We start from the raw sequence: 18,824 nt of genomic DNA, 5'->3' as shown, positions 1-18,824 counted from the left end.
GTCAATGCAGGATTCTCCTCTCTCGCCCCTTTCCTTATCCCTGGGCACCATCTGAGTCCAGAGATGGCTTCCGTCCTGGCTGGCCTCTGCTGACTCCTGCCAGGTCTCAGAGGTCAGCCTTCACCTCGATAACGCCTAAGCACACCAAGGCCTGCAGTCGTCAGGTCCACACACCATTCTTCTTGTTCCAGTGGGGAGGCTTACTCAGGAGGTGATTTTATTGCGCCCCGGGCAGCTCTGAGTGGCTGCCCCAGGTCTTGACAACTCCCTCAGCCATCGACCATCAATCACTACTCTGTGGTCCAGGGGCCATGGTGAATTTTGGGCTTATTTGGGAAACCAGGAGGCTTGAGAGGCAGCTCAACTTATGAAAGTTTTAGTGGCCCCTGTCTCTTCCTCTGCCTGAAGATCAGGACCCTGGGGGGTCCTTCTCAGGGACCCCTGCTGATTCTCTCCAGTCTGCTGCCCTGGAAAAATGGATATTACGCCATTACGTGTTCTTCTGTTCTCTGGTTTGTGTACCAGGTTCTTGATATTTGAAGCCAGTTTCTGGACTTAAAAAAAAATAAAAGAGGGTATTTTGTTTTGCTGTTCAAACGTTTGACATTTTCGGTTGAAATCCATCAATCCCACGGCTTCTGTTATAGATTTACGAAAGTCTACCGAAGAACTCAAAGCCAACACTTTGATTCTCAATTCTTTTTTTTTTTTTTCTCCCTTCCCTGAGGGTGATCCGATAGGATTCCTCACTGCTGCTAGAAATGTAGGCAAAAAAGGGAGTACAACGACTTGAATATAAATATAGTTTTAATATCAATATATTACACTGCTATGGACACATTTGGAATAAGTTATAAAATTCACCAACTAAAAGGATTCTATCTCTGTACAGAAAGTGATCGTGTCAACAGCAGCTGTGCATCTCGTCTGAATGATTTCCAGGGATGCTCACACAGCTATGGCTATGATCCCACTTTCCAAAGGATTTCCAGTCACCCATCATCCATCATCGCCACACTGTGAAGACTCCCCCAGACTTTATTTCTAGAGTCCTGGTGCCAATTTTTCATTCATTCTCTCCGTCACTGACTCGTCTATTCATCTGCAGTATTTCTTGCACCTGCACTCTGAGTTAGGGACCCAGTGATGAATAAACCAGAGACAGCCTCTGTCCTCGTGGATCTCGCTCTTAAGTACATAGCAGTCTCGGGAAATGCTTGGTGAGCGAATGAGCAAATTCTTGTTGAATATCCCTTGGACAAAATAGTACAGGCTGGGTGGATTAAACAACAGAAATTTATTGTCTCACATTTCTGGAAGCTGGAAGTCCAAGATCAAGGTGCCAACAGGGTTGGTTCCTTCTGAGGGCTGTGAAGGAGAATCTGTTCCACGCCTCCCACCTGGCTTCTGGTGGTTTGCTGGCCATCTTTGGCGTTCCTTGGCTTGTGGAAGCATCGCCCTAATCTCTGCCTTCGTCTTCACATGGGCTTCTCCCTGTATGCCTGCCTGTGTTGAAATTTCCCCTTTTTATAAAGACACTAGTCATATTGGATTACAGCCCACCCTAATGAGCTCATCTCATGTAACAACATCTGCAACGACCCTATTTCCAAATACGGTCACTTTCTGATGTATCGGGGTTAAGACTTCAGCATATGAATTTTGGGGGAGACAATGTAGCCTGTAACAGTTACACAGGCAGCATGCAGTTCTCACACCGGACTCGAGGGCCTTGAGGACAGGCTGTACATTACACGTGTGTATCCCCAGCAACCAGCAGAGGACACGGCCTGTAGCGGGTGCTCGTGAACATGTCTTGAATCTGGGGATCATCCACCAATTCATGGAATGAAAAACAGACACGGTGAGGTTAATGACTTGCCCAAGGTCAAAGGTGCGGCTAGTCTGAGTGTATGAGAGTATGTGAGTGTGTCTGTTTAAGTGTGAGTTTGTGAGTGTGAGAAGGTGTGTGTGAGTATTGAGGGTATATGAGTGAGCACATGATTGTGTGTGTGTGCAAGGAAGTGTCAGATTGTGAGTGAGTGTGTGTGAGAGTCTGTGAGCAAGTGTGAGTGTGTGAGGGTGCGGGTGTAAGCACAAGTGTGTGGCTGAGAGTGCGAGAGTGAGTATGAGTGTGGGAGCATACACGTGTGTGTGCGTGTGTGTGTGTGAGTGTGCATTGTGAGTGTGGTAGGGGAGCAGTGACTTCCTCAGAGCAGGCTTCTGGCTGGGCAAATGCCAGAGCCGGCTCTGTGGCCATGGATGGTGAGAGTTGAGGATGCACAGAGAAGGGGAGGGAGGCACTTCTAGACCCCGCAGGCTCTTGTCTTCCCTGGCCGAACATGCTGTTCTTTTCACGAACTCAAACCTTAGCAAGAAGCCCATTAAACCCGAGAACATGGTTAATGCGTGCATTGTTGCGTTTTTATGTCCAGGAGCATAAGAGGGTGTGTGTGTGTGTGTGTGTGTGTGTGTGTATAGAGAGAGAGAGAGAGACAGAGACAGAGACAGAGACACAGAGAGACGAGGGTAGGGAGAGATTCAGAACGACTAGTTAACCTTTCTGAGGGGAATGTGATTGATATGTGGGCCCGTGGTAGAGCAAAAAATTGTTAAAATTTTTTAAATCTGGGGCCGGCCCGGTGGCGCAAGCAGTTAAGTGCGCGCGCTCCGCTGTGGCGGCCCGGGGTTCGCTGGTTCGGATCCCGGGCGCGCACCGAAGTACTGCTTGGTAAGCCATGCTGTGGCGGCGTCCCATATAAAGTGGAGGAAGATGGGCACCGATGTTAGCCCAGGGCCGTCTTCCTCAGCAAAAAAAGAGGAGGATTGGCGGATGTTAGCTCAGGGCTAATCTCCTCACAAAAAAAAAAAAAAAAAAATTTTTTAAATCTCTTAACTTCAATATTTAGCATTAGTAATTAATTACTTTACTGCCTTTTAATACCCATGTTAGGAAGTTTAAAAAGGAAGAAACACATACATCTATGGGGAGGACTATGCTTCTGGCTGGTAGCTTGTATACATTTCTGTATCCTTAATATAATCAGTTTATTGGCAAACATTTATTGAGCACCTATTCTTTACCAGGCCCTAGGGTAGGTACTGGAGATACAGGAGTGAATATAAAAGAGATATTCATTCATTCATTCATTCATTCATTCATCAAATGACTACCTCCCTGTGGTTCTCTACTAGAGACTGAGGGTGCCATGAGGAATTCACATCCATTCATACAACAATTGGTCATTGACCACTTACTATGTGCCCCACAGCCTGACTCATTCATTTGTGCAAACATTCATTCATTCATCAAGTTTCTGACTCCTACCCTTGGTTTTGTGCCAGACGCCAAGCCTACCATAACGAACCACACGGAGATACGTCCACTCATTCAACAAATGCTCGTTGCATCCTCCATGCGCCAGACAGAGTGACTCATTCATTCATTCATTCAACAAATGTTATTGAGAGCCTATTCTGTGCCAGGCCAGTCCTAGGTGCTGGGGATCCAGCGGTGAACAGGACAGACATGGTCTTTGCCCTGGGAGCATCTTGCCGTCATCCCTGTGGCAGGGGCTTTAGGGGATTCAGGGGTCCAAAGGAGAGATAGCATCCCAGGTGATGGAACAGATAGGCTCCGGGGGTCACCTGAGGAGCTGATGGTGGGGACAAGGGTGGGGCTTCATCCTCCAGCTACCCAGAGCCCATCTTCAACTGCATTCCTCACATGCAGGCTTTGCTGCCAGAAGTGATCATCCATGGAAACCTCTGCTCGCCGAGGACAGAGCTGCACTGTACCACCCCCTGTCACCCTCTCACAGCCCCAGGGGCAGCACGCTGGTCCCTGTGAGCAGTTTTGCCTTCAGTCGAATGCATGGCTATTTCCGCTTCGAAAGCACTGTCACGATGTATAACCAGCTCATCCCTCTCCTCTTGGCATCGTGGAGTCAGCCCTCCCAGCCTGGCCGAGGGGACCACGCTTCTAATAACAATGCTTGTCACTGCAGTCAAGACTCACCTTGAGCCCGCACTCCCAACACACAAATCAGACAGCACACTGGCTTCCCCAGCAGCTCGGCAGCTCCCCGGCCCCGGCTCTCCTGCAGGAGCTCTGGCTCCACACAGATTCCCTGGGATTCCATGGTTTATTTTTGCCTGACCAAGCTGATTTTTTCTCTCTCTTATTCTCTCAAGGTTTTGTTCTTGGCACAGTTGCTGGAGATGCTCTGGTTTTGCAGTGAACTGAAATGTGATTCATTGCAGGGGAAAAACAAAACCCCAGCAAGGTCAAGACCTCAGCTTCCCATAAAATAGGTTCTTAGTCATCAAGAAAAAGCTGTGGTGAAGAATGGAGGTAAGAACTTTTAATTCTTGTGGCAACATGCTCCCCACTTGCCTCCACGAGTCTACTTGGGTTCCAGCCACCAGGAGGCTTGTCAGGAACAGAGGCCAAGAAGGCAGCCTGGTAGAGGGGTCTCCAAACAGTAGCTGATTGACTGATTGATCCATTCACTCAATAAATATTTATGGAGCATCTTTTATGTTCCAGACACTGTTCCAGGTGCTTGCAATACACTGAGGAGCAGAGCGGACACGTTCTCTGCCCTCACGAATCTTACAGTCTTGGGGTAGAGACACACTGTAAAAATCACCTGGCAACCTACAGAGTGGGAGAAATATTTGCTAATTGTTTCTCCGATAAGGGGTTAATATCTAGAATATGTAAACAGCTCCTACAACTCAACAACAGAAAAACAAACAACCCAATTCAAAAATAGGCAAAGGACTTGAATAGATATTTCTCCAAAGATGTTCTATAAATGGTCAATAAGCCCAGGAAAAGATGCTCGACATCATTAATCACTAGGGAAATGCAAATCACAACCACAATGAGAGACCCCCTCACACCCATTAGGACGGCTACTAGCAAAAAAACAGAAAGGAAGAAGTGTTGCTGAGGAAGTGGAGAAACTGGGGCCCTCGTGCACTGTCAGCAGGGATGTGAAATAGGTGAGATAAGCCAGCCACAAAAAGACAAATACTGCAGGATTCCACTCATATGGAGTACTTAATTCATAGCTGAATTCATAGAGACAGAAAGTAGAATTGTAGTTGTCAGGGGCTGGGGGGAGAGGGGAATGGGGAGTTGTTTGATGGGTGCAGAGTTTTAATTTTGCAAGACAAAAGGAGTTCTAGGGATGCACGGTGGTGATGGTTACACAACAACGTGAGGGTACTTAACACTGCTGAACTGTACACCTAAAAGTAGTTAAAATCGCAATTTTCATGTTATGTGTATTTTACCACAATTAAAAAAAAATTACTCAGATGAGTAGGAAAAGCACGGAGAGCTGTGACCCAGTCCAACGGGGGCTCCAGATCCTGTTTGATGAGTGATCAGGGAAGGCTTTCCAGGAGAGGTGGCATTTAAGCTGAGACCTGAAGAGGCGAGGGTTCAAGAAGACAAAGAAGGAGGAAGGGTATTGCCGGCTGAGGGAACAGCATGGGAAAAGCCCAATGTGGGAGGCAGGATGCGGACTCGGCAGATTGGAAAAATATGGAGAAATTGCAGTAGGAGGCAAAGTGGAAGAAACAAAGACCAGAGTATTTATCTGTGTTCAGAGTCCAGTGGGAAATCATTGGAAGATTACAACCAGATTTATCACGACTAGATTTATATTTTCAAGAGCTGACTCTGACTTCATTCAAAAGGTAACTCTCCTGCAGAATGGGCTGCAGGGGGCAAGAGCAGAGGGAGGGAGACCACTTAGGAGGTGATTCCCCTAGTCCAGGCGAGAGATGGTGGTGGCTTGGCATGCCAGGGAAGCAGTGGAGGGGGAGAGAAGCGGGCAGATTCCAGAGATATGTATGAGGGGAGAGAAGCCAGCAATTGGCCCTGAGCAAGTGTCCCTCATGAGCAGGGAATTGGAAGCCAGGTCTCCGATGGGGCACCTGTGCCAGGTTGTGATCTGAGGTGGGTAAGAGATCAACTGGAAACAAGTCGTGAGGTCAGAATTGGAAGCAAGCAAGGGAACAGGAGCTGGAGCAAGGGGTTCAGGAATGAGTACATCGACGGCCTCCCAGTTCTGAAGGTCATGGACTTCATGGCACCGAGGCAGGCCTGACGTCCACGGGGGTTGGAATATCCCTGTGTGCTTACTGCAGATACAGCAGCCAATTCTGCAAGATAGTAGAACATCCTCGTGGGACCACCTGGGATGAGTCTATTGTGAAAAAATTCTAAAGCCTGGCTCTGTTTAGGTGGGTGCCCTAAGTGTCCTATTCTTGTCTCACAATGCTGAGCTCACGAAAGCTAATGATCACCTTAAGTTTTCTGTGGTGCTATAGTAACCCTTCCAGGCAATGGAAGTAAGACCCCACAAGACTGGAGCAGACTAAATTGACAGTATCTGAAAGAAAGATGGATCGCATGACCTTGGGGAAGAAATCTCTATTTAGGTTTATTAAAAACTTGCACTGCTGTTCTATGACGAACGTGTTTTAGTTGTGTGGAAAAATAAAATAAAGAGAAAAATACACTGTTGGGCCCATTCTTTGCCAGAGGCCACTTGTATCGATGCAAATACCTACAGAAAGCAATGGATGCAGTCAGATATCACGATTCTATAATTGTTTATGACTTTTGTTGCAGCAAGTGTACCTCTGAGATTCTTTCCTCATGAAATAATCCTAAATACGAAATAGAAACTTTATAAACAGAAGCGTGTTAGCTACCATGGTACTTCTAACCAGTGAAAAATGGAAAGTAGCCTAACTCTCCAAAATGAGGGCCAGGAAAGTCTGCACCATGTCACTCAATGGAATATTATGTAGCTACTAAAATTGATGATTACAAAGTATCTGTGTCGACCTGGGCAATGCTTGTAACACAGTGGAGTGCGTGTGTAACACAGTGGAGTGCGTGTGTAATACAGTGGAGTGCGTGTGTAACACAGTGGAGTACGTGTGTAACACAGTGGAGTGCGTGTGTAATTCATCTCAACTACAGAAAGACAGATCCTCAACAGCGAAAATAATGTTCTGAACAAAAGTGGAAGGAAATGTGTCAAATGTATCGAAATTTACCAACTGTATCAAAGCATTAACTACCCGTGTGTTGCAGTGGTGAAACTGTTAACACTTTTCTTCATTCTGCTTTAATTTATGCAACCAGGTTTATATAAGGTGTGTGTATTTGATAATGGGGAAAGTTATTTTTAATAAGGAAAACCTTTCCCAGATAGCTTAATATTGGAAAACGGCCCGAGCCCTTCGAGAAGCCAAGTCTGTAAACATTGATGCAGGGTTCAAGGTGAGGGAGGAGGTGAAAGCAATACAGGTATTAGGAACATGGCCTTGGGCTTGGCGTTAGACAGAGCTTGAGTCTCGGCTGGGCGGCTTGTGACTTTGTGTGAATGACTCACCCTCTCTGTGAAGGGTTCCTCTTTCTCGTCTGCAGCATAGAGATGATAACAGTCCCCCTTCATAGGGCTTGTGAGGATTATTCGAGATGATGTGGGTAACCACTTAACGACACGCCTGGCATGTAGACTGCTCTCCATAAACATTAGCTATTATGAATATTATTATTGCCAGGGGACTAGCCTAAAGAGATATTTGTAGAAACTGTTGACGGCCGCAGAATCCGGATTTCGTTGGTCCGAGAGAAGCAGGCTGCATAGGCATTTTGCTCTGAAAGGCGAGTGAGGGTGCCATTCAGTCCGCATGGAGCTTGTGAAGGGAGTTAATAGTGCATGGCTGAAGCTCAGGGCCACTCACTCTCTCCCAGGAGCTGCCAAGGGCATCTACAAAAGCGTTTGCATCAAATGGGCCCACGCAGTCACTGTCATGACATGGAGAAACGCCTAATGGAGGCCATTTTAGTCCCGGCTGAAAAAGTCTTTTCCTCCATTTGGGGGACATGATCTCGCACTTTTGCAGCTCTGAACAAGCTGTTTCCTTCCCTTTGAACGTTCCTCCCTCTGCTTTCACCTACTACGAGCTCCCGCTCAGCCTTCAAGACTTAGCTCAAATCTCACCTCCTCTGGGAAGCCTTCCCTGAATGCATCGCCCTAGAATTAATCGCCTCTCACAGATATCGCTGTTGTACCTTGTACACTGTTAGAGATACATGTACTTCTATTAGAACCTATGCCTTGCTTCTCTTTGTAGCTCTTGTCATAACTACATCAAAATAATTCATTACGGAATTGTCCCTCTAATGTCTCCCTGAGGGCAGAGATTGTGTCTCTCTTGTTATGGGTGTTATCCTTAGCAGTGCCTGGCACACAGAAATTGTTTACTCAATATCGAGTAGATCAATAAATGAATGAATGAATGCTTTTTTACCCTCCTGGTTGCTCAAGCTTATCTATTCCACAAAATAGAGGTTCTCAGAAGGAAGGAAAGCGCTGTCAGGGCTGGGATTGTGTTTCTCTTGCTTGTTGCTCTCTCTCCTAAGCTGGACGTGGAGATGCACTCCCAGATCCCTCTCCAAGTGCTGTTGGCAGCTCTGCTCTCAGCCCCTTCAGGGAGGCCTCAGCTGCAGAGAGCTGCCCTGCCTGAGGACATGCCCTTCCCAGGGTGGCCCACACCCAGTGACCAATTGAAGTGGAGTCTAAAGGCCTGATCATCTTGGCGCAATTTGGGACGAAACTGAAAGGCCCTCCCAGCTCCAGGGCCCCTCACGGTGTTAGCCAAGCCTCGCGTTGGTCTGTACATGGCTCTTCTTCTCTCTGTCCCATCCCGCATCTTTTCCCACCTTTCTACAGGTGTTCTCAAGGGCTCTCCTGACTGCTCCTGAACCCTGTGTCAGGGTCTGCTTCCCCAAGAACCCGACTTGCAACATCTTCAGTCCCAGCACAGTTTGGGGGGACTTAGCAGTTACTCAGTAAATACTTTCCAAGTGAATAAATGGATGAGCAAATCCCCCTCTGAATGAATGGCAGCTCTGTCTCCCTCCCTGTCCCCCACTCCAGCCTGTGAGCTCTCCATGGGAGCATCTTTCATCTCCGTAACCTCAATGCCTAGCACCACGCTGGGTATATACAGCTGGTGCTCCATAAGTGTTGGAGGAATGATGGATACATGAGCCCCATGGGAAGACAGATTTGGGCGAGGAGCATGGAGAGACTCTCTCCACTCTCAGATCTTAACCTTAAAGAACTCTCTTGGCAGCGGCCTTGCAGAGGTAGCCAGAAGCACCCTTTCCAGAATGGTCAGATGGCATTGGTAATATTTCTCCTCTGCGTTCCTTCTCAAAGGCCCTTTCAACACCGCTGGTTTGAAGAATAGATATGCTGGCTCGGAACACAGCCGAAGTTGGTAACAATAAAGGCCTCTTTAGAAATGATTTCCATTACCTCTGGTCAATTCGAGGCTTGCAGGCCACAGAAACAGGTCTCAGCAGGCTCGGAGTTGTGGGGGATCAGCACAGATTGATTCTGGCAATTAACGCGGTAGTTCTCCGAAGGCCAGACCCACGAGAGGCTGCCCCTCCCACTGCAGCCTGAGACGGCTGGTCCAGAGGCCACAGGGCACGAGATGGCATGCAGGCTTCCGGATGACTTAGGGGCCGTCTCTCAGCTGTCTCATCTCAGACAACTGACTCTGCCTTGCACAGCCTCAGTTACCCTCCCTGTCAAATGGGGCTACTCCAGGCCTGCACCAGGTCAGACAAAAACAGCTGCCATCACGAGCTAAATTTGAATCCCATAGACGGGGTCTGAATTCCAACCTCGCCCCTTGCCCAGCTGTGTGAACGTGAGCAAGATGCTCACCTTCTCTGAGCCTTGGCTATTTCGCCCATAAAATGGGGCTAATCGTGCCTTTTCTTAGAAGTCATTGTGAGAATTAAGACACTGGACGTAGCACATTTAGTGCACTACGTGATTCTGAGCCCAGGTTTAATACAAAATTGCTGCTGTCATAATTCCGGTTATAGATGCAGTTCTATTGCTGAGGCAATTATTTTGGAGCCTCTGTGGAGTCCGCGAAGTGGCTGACAGAGGCTGTACCGTGTCCTCATCACTGGCTGGCCCAGTTATTTCTTACCAACTTGCATCATTAAATTTTTTTTATATTACACTTCAATTTTTTTCCTGATTATATAAGTAACACATGTTCATTGTAGTATATTTGGAAACTACAGAAAAGCACAAAGAAGCAAATAAATATCACCCAGAGATAAACACTGCTAACACTTTGGCTTATTTTCTTGCTGTCTATATTCTATGCTGCATGCACAAATGCATTTGTGCATAAATACTGGTGCTTCCTCTCTTAAGATGGGTCGTACGGTATCACCTGGTATAAATCAGATTGTAACCTGTCTTTTTCACTTAATAGATTATGGACATTTTCCTGTGTCATAAAATATTCTTCAAAAACATGATTTTCAATCATTTCATATATGCCACTTTGTGGATGTATCCTACTTATTTAACCATTTTCCCTATTAAGGTTTCTCGTCCCCCCAAATTTTCCTATTTTAAACAATACCGCGATGAACATCTTTGCACCTAGATCTTTTCAGGCTCTTTAGATTATTTGCTTAGGACAAATTCTTTAAAGGGAATTCCTGGGTGAGAAGATACACATATTTTTAGGCAACACTCATGCATTCAGGGTTCCTGTATAATATCATCTATTTTCACATTAAATATTAACATGATTTATAACTATTCTGTTGCCAAAATGCCCCCCAGAAAGGTTTACCAAATCACACACTTTCTAGTTAGTGTATGGGTGTGCTGTTTCCTCATACCAGGCCAATACTGTCTACCAGAATTTTCTTAAAGCCTTGTCTAATGTGTGTTTTTAAAATACAAAAATCAAAGTGAACACAGTCTCCTTCAGTCCATACTAGATTCCACCACAAGCTTGCTGTGTGACCTGGGGAAGTCACTTCCCCTCTTTGGGCTTCAATATCCTTATGTATCAAATGAAGTGGTAAACTTTCATAGATTTTTCTTGGTTGCAAGTGAGAGAAGCCAAACTCAACTGACTTAAGGCAATAATTAATCATTTATTGGTTCATGTAACTGCAAAGTTTAGGGAGTCAAACTTCAGGTACAGCTATATCCAGTACTCAAGTGATATTGTCAAGAATTGGTTGTTTCTCTCTTCCAGAGGCTGTTTTGGTTTGTTCTTCCGGCAGGCTGTCTCCAGGTAGTCACCTCCAGCTCTTCCCAGCTGACATCCTCACAGCTTACCAGCACCTCTTTTACGATAGAGTCCCAAGATTCATTCTGATTGGGCCAGCTTGAGTCATGTGCCCATTATAAACCAATCACTGTGGGGAACGGGGCTAGACTATGCTAATTGACCAGACTTGGATGTTGGACTTCCCCTGCAGGTGGAGAGTGATGGCTCCCCCTTGAAAATCAGAGTAGTGCCAGCAGGGCAGGTGGAACCAATGCTGGGCAGGCAAATTAGCCCAGACAACCTCTGAGAACCCTCTAACCCTGACATCGCAGAAGTCCAAGAAACTCTGGTATCCTCGGCACATTTCTGACAGATGCTTTGTATGCCTGGTTTCTCCATGGCCCGTGTCTCCTGAACATGAACTTGTGGTGGCCTTTTTTCAGTTATCTTTGCTTCTAGGGGCACTGGAACTGAGGGGAGCATAATCACCATATAGATTTGTGGACATCTGCTCAACAAACAGAGCCCTTTCCCTGCATAGGCACACAGCCAGCCTCATAAATATTAATCAGAAGGAAACTGCAATCAAGTCAAGTGGGAGAGGAAACGGCAAATGGCTTTTTCCTCTCTGGGACAGAAAAGCAACTTTCATTTGTTGCATGACCACAGGCTACCTGGTGGGCTGCCTGTCTCTCCCAGCTTTCAATAATAATAATAATAATAATAATAATAGTAATAATAATAATAGTAACTACTATTTATGAGGTACCTCCTATGTGCTACACACAAATATGGCACTTCATGCACATTAATTTTAGCTCCTGTTTTACCGATGAGGAAACTGAGGCTCTGGAGTTTAAGTCGCTTGCCCAGGGAGACACAGCCGATATGCAGTTGAGTCGGATTCAAACCTCACCTACTTGACCTCAATCTCTGAGTCATTTCTGCATAAAGGGCTGCCTGGGACTTCTCCAGTAGGGAGGCGCTTCATTGTCCTTTAAGTTTTAGAGATACCATAATTAGATTTCCGTTTTGTCTTTTGAGCATTAGGGAGAAAAGCAGGGGGGATCCTGGCTGCTTTTGTAAAAAGTTGTCAACGTGCAGACCTCGTAGGCCGAAGGTTCTGGAATGTTCTGTTGTAGCTCCAGCTTTGGGCAGGAGCCAGGTGCCAGGTTTAGACACTTTGTCCTTATTTTTTGTCTACAACCACTCTGTCGCTTAACTGGTCTCAGACCCATTTTACAGACGAGAACATTGAGGCCAGAGGGATGATTGAGCCTAGACTCAAACTTTCATTCATTTATTCAATGAATGTTTAATTAAATGTTTAAGTAAATACAAAACTGAATCTTTGCCAACTTCCTCTTGACCAACTTGCTGTGTTCACAGACTTGCTCTCTCTATAAAACAAGATGGCAGACGCCCACCCCCCGCTGATGGCTAGCAGCCGTCACTCTCGTCACTTGGCCCTCAGCAGCCCTCAACAGAGTGGCACACTCCCTCCAAGTCGCTCGTGTCTGCTCCCAAACCTGTTTATGCCAGTTTCCCTTGTTATTATAATTATACAATTTAATTAAGTAAACCGATTAAATTAAACGTGGTGTGAAAAGAAAAGGAAATGTTTCTATGAATAGGAAACTGAATGCTATACAAAGACTCAATGAAAAGGAGAATTCCTGGGGAAAAAAAACTCTGCTATCAAATTAGGAGTGGGGGGTGGCTGTTCAGGATCAGAGTCAATGCATAGCTCACAGCGGTGGCTTTGTAAGAAAAGTTATGTGAAACTCCAATGGCAAAAGCACACTCAGGGAAAAAGCCTTGTCTATCGTCATAAGATTAGTGAATCCATGCACACGTCTTTGAGTTTTAAAAAAAGGTGTTAAGGAATTTATTATTTTCTTTCTCAGCTTTAACCATTTTCCTTTTGCTCAGCTGGCTAATTACTGGTCCTGTGTGGATTTGGTAAGAGGGCTCCTCTCCACACCCACGATAGCCAGTAGCAGAGGACTTGGGGCAGGTAGGGAGAGGAGGGAGATCAACACATTGGAAATGAACGCATACTTGTCCCCTTCCCCCCACCACAAACTCTTCCCTTCCAGGGGAGGGACAAATGGTGCTCACGTCTGCTGGAATGCCTAAGCCCAATCCAGGCGTCATCACTGACTCCTCCTGTCCCCCTTCACCCACTGCTGAAGTCCTGTTGGTGCCACCTCCTTGATATCCCCCAAACCCCCTCCAATCTCCTTTTTTCTCCCTCCCTCCTTCTTTCATTTCCCTCCTCCCTCTCTCCCTCCTTCCATTTCCTTCCTCCTTTCTTCCCTTCTGTTCTCCCTTCCTCCCCTCCATCTGCCTGCAAATATTTATGGAGTCTCCACTATGTACTGGCTACTCAGTCGACTCTGAAGCACCAATAAGTAGGATTGACTTGGTCTCTCCCCTCGAGGAGGTTCTAATCTAGCAGAGAAGACAAAAATAAATAAACAAATAAGTAAGTAAACCAGGAAACACGTTAACAATTATAAATTGCTTTAAGTGCTGTGAAAAAAGCAAAGGGGCCAGTGAGAGACAACTGCGGACAGGGCTGTTTTGGAGGAAATCAAGGAAGGCTTCCATGGGGAGGTGACGTGTAAGCTGAAATCTAAATAAGGAAAAGGAGCCAGCTGAGAGAAAAATGGAGAAGAAAACATTCCGTGGAGAGGGAACACCATAGGGAAGGCTTGAAATCAGGTGAGAAACAAGAAGAAAGCCGTCTGAGGTGGCTAGAGTCCGAAGAACGGGGCATCACGGGATGATTTGGGAGGCCAGCAGGGTCTGTAGGACCAGACAACAGTCTGGATTTCATCACAAAGTCAGTGGGAAGCTTTGGAAGGTTTTAGGCAGGGAGCCAATGGTCTTTTAAAAAGAAATTTAAAGTTTTTATTTTGAGATAGTTGTAGATTCACATGTAGCTGTCAGAAGCAACAGAGAGAGATGCCCTGTACCCTTTCCCCCATTTCCCCCAATGGTAACATCTTGCAAAACTATAGGATAATGTCACAGCTTGGATGTTGACATCGACACGGTCAAGATACAGAGCACGTCCATCACCACATGGATCCCTCATGTCACCCTTTTATGGCCACGCCCACTTCCCTCCCACGCCCAGCTCCTCCTTAAACCCAGGCAGCCACTCACCTGTTCTCCATTTCTATAATTTTGTCATTTCAAGAACATTAGATAAATGGAATCATATAGTAACCTTTTGAGATGGGCCGTTTTCCCCCCACGGAGCAGAATTCACTGGAGATTCATCTAGGTTGTGGCAGGCATCAACAGTTCTTTCCTTTTTATCACTGAGTACTATTCCCTGTGTGCATATACCACAGTTTGTTTAACCATCCACCCACCGGAGGACATCTGGATTGTTTCCAGTTTTTGGCTATTACAACTAAAACTGCTATAAACATTCATGTACAGGTTTTGTGTGGACGGACATTTTCAATTCTCTGGGATAAATGCCTAAGAAACCAATTGCTGGGTCTTATGATATTTGCATGTTTAGTTTTACAAGGAACTGCAAAACTGCTTTCCAAAGTGGCTGGTCCATTTTACATTCCCACCAGCAGTGCATGAGTGGTCTAATATCTCTGCATTTTTGCCAGCATTTGGTGTTGTCACTATTTTTAATTTTAGCCATTCTGATAGGTGTGTAGTGATACCTCTCTGTGGTTTTAATTTGCATTTCCCAATGGCTAATGACGTGGAGCGTCTTTTCTCGTGCTTGTTTGCCATCTGTATATCCTCTTTGGTGAATCAATGCTCTTTCACGAATTTATAACTCTGCTTTTACTGACAAGCCCCTCTCCCCTAATAAGACTTGAGAGCAGGATCTGACCCATGGATGATGCTCCATAAATGCACCTCGGATGAACAAACCCAGGACCAGGAGCGTCGTTGAAGCCCGGACATGGCTATCCTGCAGCTCAGACCCTGACACCAACAGCACAAATCTCACCTCTGTTCGCCAGCACTCAGCTGACGGTGTCAGTAAATTCCATCTAGGAAGGATTCGTTGCCCAGAGACTTGCACTTGCCGTGTAATTAGGTCTAGCAAAGCTTATGAACGTAGTCCCAGATTATAATCACTTTTTAATTATATTTACCTTTGTCTGCAGAGAGATGAGATGTGTTATTGGCTCTGGGAGGTAACAATTCAAATCTTCATCCAAAGAGGCAGGTGCCCTGAGGGGGATGAACAAGCAGAACCAAAGAAATTAAAATAGATCCACAGACACATAGCTCTGGCCTCCCGGCTGAGTGTTGGATTCTGAAGCCAGGAAGTCAAGGATCTTATTGTATTCTAGTCTCAGTGCACCAGGAGGGTGGGAGACTAATATCAGAGTTCAGTTGACTCTGTGCTAGGTCCTATGCTAGGCACTTCCCCTAAGTATCTTATTTAATCTGCAAAAATAACTCTGGGAGGTAGATACTGTTATGATCATTCCCATTTTACAGACAAAACTGAGGAACACAGAGGGCAAGTGTCTTACCCAGAGTCACACAGCCAGGGAGAGGCAGGGCTAGGATTCAAATTCAGCTCTACGAGATGTCAGAGCCCTTCTGGGGAGCCCCAGTGCTGTAGATGGCCATAAGCCTGCTTTCCTAAAGCTAAATCCTCTGATGAACACCCCTCGAGTTCCCAGCCCCCTCCGCCCACTCTCATTGGCTCAGGAGCTGTTACTCTCCTTTGAGCACCTTCGTCCCTCCTCCTTCCCACAGGGAGGTGACATAGTACAGGGGACTATACCAGGGGACATAGTATGAAGTCACACATTCCCCACGGCCTTCCTGGTTCCTGTCACCTTTGCTGCCAGCAAGATCCAGATGCCTTGCCAGAAAGTTCTCAGCCCACTGGGTCACACAATAGTGATGACGATAGTGATGATGATGATGAGGCTGAGGATGACAGTCAGTGCTTTACTGAGCGTACTATGTGCTGGGCTCTATGCTACCGTCTCCACAGGAAGTAGCTTAGCTGTTCCCAGAATGCAGACCCTGGACCAGCAGCACCGTCAACTGGGAACTCATTAGAGATGCAGATTCTCGGGTCCCACCCCAGACCTACTGAATCAGAAACTCCGGGGACGGCCCGGCATCTGTGTTGTAACAAGCCATCCAGGGAATGCTGAGGCACGCTCAAGTTTGAGAACCACAATGTGAATTCTTTTAAGCCTCACAGCCACTCATGAGGTAGGTATTGTCTTCTCCGTTTTAGGGATGAGGAAACTGAGGCTCAGAGAGGTGAGCTGTGACCCAAGCTCACACAGCTGGGAAGAGGTGGAGCATCTCTCTCCCCTGTCTGGCCCAAAGCCCTGTGTCCGCCTTGGACTCCAACCATAGCTTCCTACTCGCCATGTTTGGAACCCCAAGAATATAGCTGTATCCTGAACCCCAACTCACTTACCGAGGGTCTAGATTGGGTTTTCTGATTCTCAGTGCTTCTGACATTTTGGGCTGGATAATTCTTTACGGTGGGGGGCTGTCCTGTGCATTGTAGGATGTGTAGCAGCATCTCTGGCCTCCACCCACTAGATGCCCGTAGTCTCTGCTCCTGCACCTCAGTTGTCACAACCAAAAATGTCTCCAGACAGTTCCAGATGTCCCCTGGGGAGCAAAATTGTCCCTGGTTGAGAGCCACAGATCTAGATACATCAGCTGCTTCTGTCCAGCACAGAAAGAGACACTCTGGTCCTACACTCTCACTGCTTGCCTCCCATCCCACTGGGTTCAGGGCACATAAGCCGAAGCTGCATCAATGTAAAGGGGAAAGTTTGAAGTTAAGATAGACCTGAGCTTAAGTCCCAGTCTTGCACTGCTGTGCAACCTTTTACAGCCTACTGTACCTCTCTGAACCTCAGTTTCCTCCTCTATAGAGGTGGCAGGGAGTGATGAGATTTATACCGTTGGGTGGTTAGGAGGATTAGCTATTCTGATGTAGCCAATCAGTATTCAGGGCCTGGAATCAGACAGATCTAAGCTTAATTTCACACCTCACCACTAATAAGCCATGTGACTTTGGGCCAGTTACTTATTTTCCTTGATCCTCAGTTTCCTCATCCATACAATGGTGATATTTATAATAGATGCTTCCGAACGAAAGGCTTAGTGCAGCGCCAGGTACACAGTGAAGCCTCAATAAATGGGAGCTTTATGCAGTGCCTGGCGCACAGCAGGTGATCGACAGCTGTTGGGACTGTCCCTCTATCCTGCACTGGTCGCTGATCCTGGTCTGACTTACCTGATGGGCTTGCCCAGTAGGGACCAGATTTGCTTGTCCCCATTGGACAGCGTGTCAGGGCTAATGGGCTGCCGCCTCTCATGAGCTTCTGCCCCAGCCCCTCCTCCCCCTCCCCCGGACATCTCCGTCTCAGCTTGCCTCTCATTTGAGGCTGGCTATGGAGGGGCACTCAGAACCACAAACCACAACCCCCGGTAGGAGAGGAGTGCCCTCTTTATCCACATTGAGGGGGGATTTATACTTAGCTGTTCTCTCACTCTCTAGTCTTCTGTACATCATAATAATCTTCTGTCAGTTTTGTCAAATCGGGTCTAAATCCCACTTCACTGAGGTTACTTGGCAAATGAATTCTGCCTCTCACGTCACCTCACATGAGTTCCAGTTTCCTCAGCTGTAAAAGAGAAAGAGTAGAAAGAATAGATGTATAGGTATCTCATTGGTCTCTCTTCCTGGAATACTCTTTCCTTTCATTTCCATCTGTGTAATTTCTTCCCATCTTCCAGACCCATCCTGGGTTCCACTTTATTTAGGAAGTCTACCCCAATTCCCTTTCCCCTCTGCTCACCTTGTATGTGGTCCCCATTTTTGTTAGAGCATGCAACCCTTATACTTCAGGACTCACCAGGGCACCATTAGTTCTGGACATGTCCGCTTCTATACGAGGTCATTGGTCTCTTAAGAACATTGTCTAGGGACCCCAACCCATCCGTGTGTCTGTGCATCTGTCCATCCATCCACCCATCCATCTATCCATCCATCCATGCATCCATCCATCCATCCATCCATCCTCCAAACTAGTCCATCCATTCAACTACCCATCTCTATATCCATTTATCCATCCATCCATCCATCCATCCATCCATCCATCCATCTGTCCATCCATCCATCCATCAATTTACTTATTAGTTTGTTCATTAATTTTTTAATTCATTCATTCCATCATTAATTCGTAAAGGATTTATTGGCTTTTACTCTGTGTGATGGTTAATTTTATGTGTCAACTTGACTAGGCCACGGTACCCAGATATTTGGTCAAACATCAATCTAAATGCCACTGTGAAGATATTTTTTTTTAGATGAGATTAACATTTAATCAGAACACTACGGGAGCCCTCAGCACATGGCTGAATGTTGAAGCCATTGGCATGGGTGGGATCTTCCAGGGAGAATTTTGAGTAGTGAGGATACTGAGCATACAAAATCCCTGGAAAGCTGTGACATTTAATGATAAAACAGCAGGGAAGAACCTTGGCAGAAACAGAAGTATGAAGAAAGGACCCAAGAGGTACAAATGAAACCGAGAATGGCTTCAGAGGCTAATGGAAGAGGCGTGTCATGGAAGGGTGTTACCAAGAGTATAAAGAGGTCAAATCATAGCTTTGAAATCCCAGCTCAGCTGAGC

The 18,824-nt window shown here is 46.4% G+C and overlaps 1 protein-coding gene across 1 annotated transcript in view; it reads right to left on the bottom strand.

Annotated features, from left to right (window-relative positions):
* Positions 1-18,068, bottom strand: part of SEZ6L (seizure related 6 homolog like) — a 229,048-nt gene extending 210,980 nt beyond the window's left edge. Inside the window, exons 1-2 of the mRNA XM_058531094.1 lie at positions 18,045-18,068; positions 17,423-17,577 (exon numbers count right to left, since the gene is read on the bottom strand). Coding sequence (XP_058387077.1) covers positions 17,423-17,577; positions 18,045-18,068 — 179 coding nt within the window. The remainder of the gene's footprint in view (positions 1-17,422; positions 17,578-18,044) is intronic.
* Positions 18,069-18,824: the final 756 nt, after the last annotated feature.

This window comes from Diceros bicornis, chromosome 35, assembly GCF_020826845.1.
Source record: "Diceros bicornis minor isolate mBicDic1 chromosome 35, mDicBic1.mat.cur, whole genome shotgun sequence".
Lineage (NCBI taxonomy): Eukaryota > Metazoa > Chordata > Mammalia > Perissodactyla > Rhinocerotidae > Diceros > Diceros bicornis.
Note: the sequence above shows the minus strand (reverse complement) of the source record. Positions and strands in the feature narration are given on the sequence as shown.